General features: G+C 50.8%; 1 protein-coding gene across 4 annotated transcripts in view; it reads right to left on the bottom strand.

Annotated features, from left to right (window-relative positions):
* GRIK4 (glutamate ionotropic receptor kainate type subunit 4) overlaps positions 1–11,586 on the bottom strand; it is a 116,270-nt gene that overhangs the window by 53,574 nt on the left and 51,110 nt on the right. For all 4 annotated transcript variants that reach the window (XR_002432630.1, XM_021375948.1, XM_021375947.1 and 1 more), the window contains one exon: positions 925–1,089. Coding sequence is in view for 3 of the 4 variants with exons in the window: in XM_021375948.1 (XP_021231623.1) it covers positions 925–1,089 (165 nt within the window). In the remaining variant the exon portion in view is untranslated. The remainder of the gene's footprint in view (positions 1–924; positions 1,090–11,586) is intronic.

Here is an 11,586-nt window from a genome sequence, read left to right on the forward strand (position 1 = left end):
GCACTGCTGCACGTGGCGGTTCCATCCAGGCTGCCTCACAGGCTCTATAAATAGGCGCACAGGTACTTGCTGAAATGCACTTTATTAACTGAACGCGTCTATAAATAATGCAAACGCTAATTGAGGAAATGGAAGCGCAGACTTCCCGGGATGCTCTGCGGGTTACACAGCCCCGGAACCAAGAGCCGCAGGGAAACACATCTAAAATCCCCATTATTCAAATGATTCCTCCAGCTTTCCCAAGACCACAGGTAATTAAAAAATATATAGTCCTCCTCAGACCACCAAGTTGACTCACAACTGATCCTAAAAGGAAGATACCATATTCCAATGCATTTTTCCCTCTTAAGGAAGAAGCTATTACAGATCCTTGCGGCTTCTGTTGCTCCCAAGAGCTCTGTGGGACGGGGCCCATCAAGGATGCTTTACTCATCACTGTGCAGTTAACACACTGGGCATCGCTGACTGCAGCGACCTGTTTGCACAGAGGGATGTTGCAGCGACATGGAAGGCGGCTGCTCTTTCAGAAGTAGCTCTTTTCAGTCTGCAGGACTTCAAACACCGCTTGAAAATCCCACTTTGTGTAAACAAATCCACTGCCAATCTACAGCACCGAGAAAGCCATCATGTTAGCTGACACATGGCGTTCCGCAGGGCTTTAAAAATAACTTAATTGCACGGAACTTGCCCAGAGTCTCTTATTTGCACGCCATCAAGGAGCATCACCTCCCGTATCATTGCTTCTGCTTATTGACACGCAGATTAAAGAAAATAACTTGTCCCAGGCTGCTGAGCCGAGTGATGGCAACGCTGGTGGGGGACCTGGCTCCAAGCCTACAGCAGAATGATGCTCTGCAGCCAGAGCAGCGTGCAGTGGGTGGCAGAGAGCCCCACAGGGCAGGAGCGGCCCTACAGGGTACTCACTGGTTTCCGCCGTCTCATACTCGCTGTCCCTCAGCAGCTCAAAGATGTCCACCTCCACCTTGGCCTTCCCCAGGCGCTCGGGTGCGCGGTTGATGCGGTTCTTGGCCAGGGTGATGGAGAGCCGCTCCCCCCGGCTGCACTCCATGGGGTCATCCAGGATGGCGGCTGCAGGGGGCAGAGCACAGCGGTTAGGCTCGGCGGGGGCCCCCCCCCACCCCACCCCCCCCCCCCCCCCACACACACCCCCCGCACTGCAGCAGCACCGTGCTCCTGCCACATCCTCCCTCCCGCAGCTTCGCCCACCTCCAGCTCTCGCCAGACACGTGGGTGTGAAGTCTGCAGCGGCGCTGAGCTGCTCGCGCTGTGCTGCCCGCACTGCAGCCCTCCCGGAGCACAGCACCCAGCTGCGCCCCTGCAGCACCCACCTGGGCGCTGCCCGCCATCCCAGCACACAAATAACGAAACAACCACCCCAAACAGCCTTGCTTTATTCACGAGGAAGTGTTGGTACGGTGCCGAAATCGGCGCTGATAGCGGGAATATTTCGGGAAGCACGTGGGCAGCCGTGGGTGGGAAGGGACAAATATTTTTCAAACAGAAAGCACTCGACTCCTGAACTCAGCTCCTGGGCCCACCCACTGAAATCTGCGTTAGGCAGAGGGAGATGGAGAGTGGGATTATTTTTATTTCTGTGATGGAAGGCAAAAAGAGCTCGGAGCTGAGCGTAAATCACAGCACCTCACTGCGTTGGCACTGCCCCCGCAGCTCCAGGTACGGGGAGGTCTCCTCCAGGGCCCTGCTCTTCCCTCTGGGTTGTGCTGGCGATGTTAGAAAGGCACCCACGGCCACATCCTCTTCCTAACATCACTCCAAAGGGAGCAAATGCCATTCAGAAGTGTCTGTGCAGTGCAGGTGAACAAAGCGTGGGTTGGTGGGGCTCTGCTGGTCTGTGTGCTCGTTAATGCTTTGAAATGCACCAGCGTGCTGTTTTCTTCCCCTTTTCTTCTTACCTTTCTTTACCCAGTTCTGCATTTTTCAAACTTGGGAGCTTGCAGAGCTCATGAGAAAATGCAGGAGGGACTGCAGCACAGCCATAGGCAAAAAGAAAACTGTCTGCCGCCTGGGGACAGACATACCTGGACTCCAGGATGACGTCTGAGCAGTGCTGTCATCCAGATGACTTAAGAGACAGCTAAGAAATTCACCTTTCTGCACCAGAAAACAAACCTCATGGGTGGTCACCGGGTACCAACAATGCTGGTGAGGCCCACACCAACCCAGCTGCAGCCCGATGCCTTTCTCCCTGTTTTATGGGAATGGGGCCGAACTAAGCACTGAGAAAGGACGCAGCGATGCTTCTTGTGGAGGACGTGCAGATGTCTGGGTGAGCACCAGATAGCACCACTGCTATCTGCAGAGCTGGGGCCGTTAATCTTGGTCTCATTATGCAGAGAGAAAGGTTGTGCTTTTCCTCTGAGGCCGGGAGCACGGATGGCCAGATTTCAGATGTTGATACGGTCGGTGACCGCTCCTAATTACAAAGAAGTTGGGAAAGGAAGGTGCCCCAGCAAGCAGCTCGCTTTCCAGGAAAGGGTAAAGCAAAGCACTCGTGCTGCCGAGCATCGCAACGCCTCCGGCTGCCAGGAGCTGACCCAGCAGAACGGAGGGGAGCGGCGTCAGCGCTCTCGCACTCATTATTCTGCAATATAGAGGCTCAGAAATCACTGCGCCGGACAACGCCTCCAAGCGCATGCTTCAATCATCAGTTTCCAAAGCTTGCTTCAACTAATGCATAGTTAACTATCCTTTAATATTGAAAGAGTCGAAACCGAAGGGTTTCAAACAATTTCCCCAGGTCACCGAAGCACAAATGTTTGCACAGTGATAAGATGTCTCTGTTCAGGGTGCGTGGTTCTTGGCGGGTTGTTGGTTTTTTTTCAGCTTTCCTTTTGGAAATAGGGAAAACTTCTTTAAAGCTGAAAAAAAAAAAAAACCACCCAACCTGTTCGATTCTGACTGGATCTGAAGTTTGCAGCTCACGTCGGGAGCAAACCCTGCAATGCCACCATGGATAATGGCACCACCTCGACCCACCGACCCCACCGCAGCGCTCGGTCATTCTGGGAGCCTGGTTAGCTTTAACTAAACATTAAACTGGTCCCCAGGATGGACTGGGTAATGAGATGGAGCTCATCTTTATGTATTAGACCTCGCGGATGGAAGAGGTCGTTTAAAGTTTGAAAAAGGTTGGTTTTAAAACTTCATGTCTTGGGACGCAGCACATCTAATAGCGGCATCATTAAGTATGAACGAAAATCTTTATATAAATTCCCTTTCATCTATTCCTGTCTATTAAATATGGGAAGCGGCATCAAGTACATCTTTAATCCTGAAAACTTACAGCGAAGTCTTTGAACTTTGTTGGCCTCAAAAATCGCTTCTCTGTTCCCCGTCATAATAATATCCCCCAAATCTTGACTGCCTTCTCTGTGACTGATGGGGAAAATATTTCGGAGGGAGCTGGGAGCAGAGGGGATGGCAGTGGATGCCGGATGAGGGCGGTGGGATTCCACAGGGATGGGGAAGCAGTGGGGAGTGAGGCGCTAAGATTTCCCAGGAGGAGATGCCTGGAGAGGCCTTTTCCCATGGGATGTTCTGATCCCGATGGATGAACCTCCTTGTTATAGTAACAACTCCGACTCTAGACCATGTGCCCAAGTTTTCCTAACACAAAACCCACCAATGCTAGAGGCTATAAACCAGAAGAGTTCAATGCTTTGGATAGGCGTTGAAAGTAGTCAGGTTACAGTCGCTCAGGACTCAAGCACAAGCAACTTCTCAATTATAAATCCCCATCAAGCACAGATTTCAAATTAAACACTCCAAGTGAAGGACTGAACAAGAGCCAGAACAAGGCAGGTGTTACTGGGAGCAGACAAACACAGGCGGTGGTGCACTCTGAGAGCAAATCCATCACCTCTCCCACCACTCACACCCTCCTGCCCTGTTCCCAGCTCACGGGGGCACACGGACAGCAAAGCTTTGCTCAGAGGGCTTGAAGCAGTGATGTGATCCCTTAACCCCATGGCACGGGCACGCTTGGCTGCCCTGCTGGGTGGGAATGGCACCGGGCTGTGGCACTCTCACTGCCCTTCAGCAGAGCGCAGCACGATGAGAGCCCGATGCTCTCCTCTCACCATAAGGATTTTCTCCAGGAGGACGAAGGACACGCATTTTGCTGAGCAGCTCGGCCTCACTCCTCGGCACAGAGCTGACGGTGGACAGGCAGTGCTGTCAGCGCTGCTCTCAGCAATGCAGACAGCTGTCTCCTGCAGCCGGCACAGCAGCTCGCCCTATTAGACACAGCAGCCAGCTCACAGACACCCAGATCCAACGTTTTCAAGCAGGGCTCCAGGAGCCCAAAGCCTCCTATCCCTGTAGCCACGCAGCTCCCTGGTGCAGCACCGCTCCGTCCATCGCCCACCACCACCCAATGAAGCAGCATTCATGTAGCAGCACCACGGAGCAGATGTTACGGGGCGCTTTGTGCACTGGCACAGCAACCCGTGCTCAGCTGACCTTTCCCTGTTAACTTCATTAAGCGCCGTAACATTTCCTCAGATGCTTTTCACGCCATTAAGATGTAAAGCAATGCTCAGAAACACAGCTGCATCCGCGCTCTGGTGTAGGTTTAGCAAAGCCCTGGCTTGGCAGACACTGCCCACAGCCTGTCCCTCCGAGGCAAAAAGCCACAAAGCCACAAAGTCACCTCCAGGATTTCTCAGGTCTCTCCTCTGACAGGTTAAAATCACACCCCCAGCCTCTCCCACTTGATACTGTAAGCACAGACCTCAAACCCTCCGTGTTCCATTCCTATTGGCCAGGCACACACCCAGCCCAGCCCCAAACCCAGAAACCTTCAGAAAATGACTGTCGATGGGTGCAGGACGGCCACGTTTTGCTGCATGCAGCAACAACCCTTTGGGCTGCCACTACAGGGAGGGATAAGAAATGTGCAGATTCCCCATCACGGGGTGCCAAGCTCAGCTCCTGCAGGGGAACGGGTGGGATTGTTGCCATTATCAGCTCTGAAGTGCTGTCTAAAAACAAAACCAGGAGTCGTCAATACACTGTCTCTGAGAGGAAGGAGGATCTCATTGAGGAATAAGGAAAACTAAAAACATAAACTCTCTCCTTCACAGACAAAGGGACCTGATAACGTCTGTCTGATCAGGGGAGCAGAGGGCTATTTATTGCTCTTGGCCAACACTGGAAATCTGCATTTAAATGGAGCTTCCCTCTCATTTCTGCTATCCAGAGAGAGCAAATTCAGGAGAGACGGGGAAGGGAGACGTGATAAAAACAGCTCAGGGCTTTAGTTCCTCCTGCTTGAAATGCAGCCTCTATTCTCTTCTTTAATAATTGCTTTGTGTACACAATATCAGAATGGCATTCTGTAGGATGGCAGCTTCCTGCAAGGCAGATGCTGCTCTCTTCTCCCCTCCCCGGTGTGGGGCAGCCTGCTCTGTGTCCCAGCAGGTGCTGTCCCTCACAGGATGGGGCTCCTCTCCTTCTGCACTATAGCAAGGAGATGGGAGCAGAGGGATGAGGATGGGGATCAAACGGAAATGCCATATCCCGATGTGAAGCTCTCTTCTAGCACAAGAGCACTACAGCAAACCGAGCTCCTGGCAAGGCACCCAGACCTCCTGCTGGTTTCTGCAGACTCAGGTTGGAGGCACGTGCAGCTGAGGATAAAGCCCTGAGCAGTGGATTCCAATCATGTCTTTGTGCCCTGCTAAGTCCCTACTTAATCCCCCGAAAAGCCTGTCAAGAGACATCCCAGGAACGAGGAGAACAGAGCAGGGAGAAGGAGAGATGACTGATTTCACCTTCCTGAGGCGTAGGTGAGGCTGGGGCAGGGGATGAATGGCCGGGGCCGTGGGAGAATGGGATGCTGGGGGCTGCGGGTGGGGCAGGTGGAAGAGCCACCAAGAAGGGCTCCAACCCACATGGGTGCCCGTTTCTCCCACATCTGTCCAACCAGACTGCAGTCTGCCACAGAATTCCAGCTCCTGGATTTCCCATACCCACACGCAGTCACTCGTAGTGCCTACATCTTGTTGCCTTAGGAAACCAGCCCAAAACCACTGACGTTTGGAACACGGTTTTCTGCCTGTCTTCTGCTTCAGTAACGCCAAGCCGAGCTGTGCTTCAAGAAGGAGGATTTCGGCCCATTTTCATGGTCCCCGGTGACCAGCAGCAGCTGTGGTTTTCAGGAGGAGAGCAGTGGGAAGCCCTGGTGGGGCCAGCAAGCTCGGCAAGCCCAGGAAAGGAGAAAGATCTTAATTAAGTCAGTGGAGAGCATCAATACAAGAAAAACAACCACGCAACCCCCAAGTGCCACTGCCAGGCGAACAAAAAGAATGACAGAGGAAGAAACAACGTGTAAAACCCTAAGCTTAAATATATGAAGAAAATAATAAATCCAACAAACAAATGGTAAAAATCCACCCGGATTTATGGCTATCATCACAGAGAGATGGCAACGCACAATGTGGCCATGGGGCTCTGCGGGACAGAGGCTGCAGGCCCTCCAATGACACAGGACGCTTTCCTGGTCACATCCACACCATAAACCATGTCCTGTACCTACGGACAGATCATCACAGCGGCCCAGGGCTCCGTCCCCGGGGCTGGCTGTATTTCAGTGGCAGCCAAGGCTATTCCAGCACGCACACGGCTCTGCAGCACTCTGGGATTTACTGATTGACAGTGACGGAAGGAGAGCAACATTTCCAACACTGACACTTTGCTGCTGTTGCAGATAGAGTGATTTCTCCAGTGTGTTTCGGGATGAGAGGGATCTGGGGCCTCTCTAAAGCCAATGGATTTCCATTCATGGCAGTAGGGTATGGAAAAGGCCCTTCATGAGCATTTTCCTCTTAACCCTTCCCGGGATCTTCGCATTTACTGTCAATTTGCTCTTTTTTCTGCATCTCCCTCATTTGTAGGACGCTGGGTTTTGGCACCGCTCGCTGATTTCTCCCCAGTTGGCAAACACGAGCACACTGCAGAGGATGCACAGCTCAGACCCAATGGTAGAGCACAGAAGTGCCAGCCCTAGCCCTGGACTCCCCCAGCCAGCTGATTAACACTGATTAACGGCGTACATGGGGACAGCAAACAGCCTTGGATGGATCCCCAACATCAAAGTGAGAACCGGAAAAAACTGCACTGGCTGAGAGATCTGGGGTTTTGCTTTCACCCATATGGAGAGCTCGCAGCTATTTTGCACCACTTCTACTCCTGTTACAAACCATTACCCACTGCTGCTGTTACAAATCTTTAAGAGATATATCCAAGGACAAGGACCCACCACGCTGGGTGCAGATATCAGACATGACAGTGCCTTTAAAGACAGCAGACAGACAAATGATGGGGGCGATGACTTTCATTCTCTTGTGATGGATGGAGAACAGAGGCACCAAGAGATAAACTGTCTCCCCAAGGTTTTGCAAGACCACACGGCAAATAATCACAGTTAATGTGCCAGCAGACTTCAGAAACTCTTCTCTAGCACCTTTTTATTTAGTGCCACCGCAACTTGGCACTTCTGCTTCAATGCACAGGCGTCCAAATGCATCACTACAGCCAAATGAGTGCTGTTAGTGGAGCTTCTGGGAGAGAGAAGCTCCAGGAGAAGTGGCACATTAAGAGGAATGTGTGAAGATAAGGAGCAGGGTCAGAGGCCGGCATCAGCCTGGATGGAAGACACAAACTGCCCAGATGTTGGGGCACAGATGAGCAAGGGAAGAGTGCAGCCTACAAGCAGGAGGTATCACAGAGATGGGCAACAGTGGGAAAAGGCAGCACTGGAGACCTCGGCCCTGCTGCAGACGGCCCAGATGCATTAAGCTCCATGGAAGAGCTCAATCCAATTACGACACGACACTGGAGCCCTTCAGGAGAGTTTTCATCTCTTTGTTTTACTGTCGAAAAAACAACTTTTCCTGCTGAGTCACAGCGAAATGAGATGCTAAAGAGCTGCCACACCAGATGTGGAAGCCCTTCAGATCCAATTTCCATCAATCTACACAGACTCAATTTATTTATTTTTTTGCCACTCAGCCCTCACCAATTTAATAGGTTACTTTAATGTCTTCCTGCTTTTCCCCTCTGGTGTGCTCTGCTCAATGCATTTTCCCCCGGCTTCTGGATAGGAGAACCAGTCAGGGATTCTCTTTCCCTGTACTCTGACCGCTTTCCCTTCCTTTGCATTCCTCTTAACAGCAAACTGCTGCTTCATCTAATATTTGCTTGCTAGGAAAATGATGATGTGTTAATGCAAAACTGCTTTTCCTCTCTTTGCTCATGCACAGCCTCTCCTGCCCGACCCCACATTAGCACCTGTGCCCAGTGAACCACTGGCTCAGGATACCCCCATGAAGCCAACAAACCACTGCCATGCCCGCTTTGAAGAGGCCAAGCAGCACATGGATATGCAGGAGGCTCAAAACAAACAGAGGTCTGCAGCTAACGTGCATCAGTTACAGTGCATTTAACTCTCATGTGGATGCTCTCATTTGGAAAAAAAGCAACTCCACTTTGGTGCTGGATTGCTTGTTGAGGCCTACAGAGACCCAAGGTTTCCATGCCTGGGGCGGTGCACGCTAATCCCTACTGGAGACCTTACGTGGGGTGACAAGGGCTGCCTGGAGAACCACAACTATCCTTCAACGTTCCTCAACGTATCTTAAAGAATCTCTGAGGTTTCCATACTGTGCTCTTCAGCTGTTGGAAAAGAATAACTTTTAGGCAAACAGCTTTTGCTTTCGGCTTAGGAGCTCATTACAGATTCCCCTGCATCTGTGCAGCACGGAGAAGTTTTAAATACGACGCGCAGAAGCAGGAAAGGGTGAAGAGAAAGGGAGGAATTCAAAAGGCAAAGATAAAGGAAAGCTGCATAGGCTAAATCAAACCAGACCCAACAATTCTTAGTGAGCAAGATGACAGAAACCCAACAGCAAGGCTGCCCAGGTTCCCACCAGATGTGATGGAAGAAGCCCTGCAGAAGGATATCACCACCCAACAGTGGGTCATGGATGAGACGCACCAGCACCAGCCACACTCATCTTGTAAAGCAGAGTGAATTACATCCCCTGCAGTTCGTTATGATGCTTCTTAGAGAGGGTACTGAATTAGTTACATTAACGCAGCAAGGAGCTGGATCAGGTTCCCAGTGATAAGCTTAATTAAACAACAGAGTTATCCATAGGCTGTGGTCTATGTTATAAATAAGCAACATTCATGTTGATTAATTAAATCAAGTCATGGTTCAGATCATTAAATCCTCCTACTTCTAACCACCTTAATGAGGAGCTGAACCCTACACAACATCTCAACATCAGCAGGGCTGGGCATGACCCGGAGCAGGGGCAGAGCTGTAGGGAAAGCCTCAGCCCTAACAAAACCCAGGGCAAAACTTCACCCCATGTAACTCAACAGGAACCAGGACTGACCCTCTCCTTCCCTCTGTGAATGGGGAAGGATGCTGTGATGGGACACACCTGACTTGGCCACCAATGGGCCCATCCAATCCTGCAAGAATGATCATCAGCCCCTTCAGCTCTCCCAGCCTTTTCCCGTTTTTCTTAACACAATCTGACCAGATTGGGAACTGACTAATAACAATAATAATAAAACAAACCTCATTTACAACCAGCTGCAGGATTGGAGCTATTTCCTCCATCTATTCACTAGCCCAGAAATTGCCTTTTAAATGGGTAACAATGATTGTGAGGGTCCAGTTATTACCTTGAAACCTCACATTTTGATACATCCAATGTTGTTCTCTTATATAAATAACAGTTATTACTGTAAAGTGATTTTTCCCCCCTCTGTATTTCCCAAGAGTTCCTGCAGGAGATGGCAAAGAAAATGGGTTCCATTAATACTACACTTAGGCCCTGTTGCTTTTATACTTTAACTCCCATCATTAATCTTCTAATGTGTCTTTAAACAAATGTCATTTATCCCACAACTCTCTGGCAGCTCTCCCTCCCTGTTTTCTCCCATCCCTTTCCCACTATCCTGCTCTGAAAAGTGGGAGCCCTTCCTCCCCTGACTCATCAGTGGGTGTTGTGCTCCTGCCAGGCAGGGAGAAGCATCTCAGCTCTTTTGCAGGCAGTTAGCTGGCAATTACAAGAGAAACAGGAGAGCATCAGGAAACACACATCAGGAAACACACATCTGAAGGAGCTGTGCCAGGAGGATGGCTGTGCTCCCCGGAGCTCTGCAGGAAGGATCACAGGATGACTTTGCCACGAGGTTATTCACACTAATCCTGGGTGCACCTCACGGAGCTGGTCCTTGTGCAGGCTCTGAGCACGGGGAAACGTTGCCTCTGGCACACAGCATCCTCCTTTGAGCACACTACAAATGCAATTGCCAGGTGCCACTTTCATCTGATTTGATGACGATAAACAAGGCTGCTCTTTTCATTGCACAGCCACAGGCCAACCAAGCGTGCACCTTCCAACTACGTGCTCGGGTCCCTTTGGAACCTCCTGTACCCCTCGTGGCACCTGGGGCAAGACCCCATTCACAGTTTGCCAGCAGTAAGAGGAGCTTATTGCCATTAAACCCTTTTTGAAGAGAAGTTAATGAGCACAAATCCAGGAGACACGCTGTGTCCTGCTTGCAAGGTCTGTGTGTGAAGACACACTGCAAACAAAGCCTCCCCATCCCCACTTGCAGGGAATAATTAGCAATGGCCCTTCATCAAACAGCCCCTCCACACACCGCTGCAACAGTGGTGGATCCCCCACTAATACATTCATTATCGTAAATGGGTTAACAGCAAAACCAGGCCATAAAGAACACCACCTTTGTAGGCTGCCCACCTTACAGTCACCAATCTTCCCCGGTAGCTCTCAGCCCTGGCACCAGAAATAGCAAAGATTAATGTCTCGAGTTACCTTGTGTAACTTCTGGACATTTGGACTCGTCTGTTTCTCTTCCTCCTGAGAGTTATGACATTCCTCCTACCCTTTCTCAGCTACAGCCTCTTCTTCATTATCATCTGTCAAGTCCAATTAACATGTGCAGCAGCATGCAGGAAGACCATTTGTGAGGCCTCCTGACAGCAGCCCGCACCCTGGAGAAGCACAGGCAGCCCTGGCACAAGGCCTCTCCCCAGGGAGCATCACTACACAGAACACATAACCCACAGCATCTGCCTTTGGTAATGGTGGAGGACGTTTTGCATGCTGGAGAACATCCATATGACTGCTTCTTGACCCCACAAACCCATGATCTCAGAGATGTATCATCCGGATACCAATCAGTCAATGGGCATTTCGGCGGTCTTGAGGGTTACTGAGTGTGTGAGCAGCAGGGTGTCTCATGGAGCTCTGTGGCTTCAGGATGCTTTAACCCCTGGGTGGAGAGGTCAAAGAGACACCCGTGTGCTGCTCCAGCTCTTTGAATAGGGCTTAATGGCAAGAAGTTGTGCTGAGGCCTGACGCTGAGCTCCTGCCAAGCACTGTGGGTAACAACTATTTTCCATTTCAGCAGCTGCTCCCAATTCTTGTTCTTATCAAACCACCAATCCAACCTACAAACCACCACTGCACCCAATCCAACCTACAAACCACCACT

This window comes from Numida meleagris, chromosome 23 (assembly GCF_002078875.1).
Source record: "Numida meleagris isolate 19003 breed g44 Domestic line chromosome 23, NumMel1.0, whole genome shotgun sequence".
NCBI lineage: Eukaryota > Metazoa > Chordata > Aves > Galliformes > Numididae > Numida > Numida meleagris.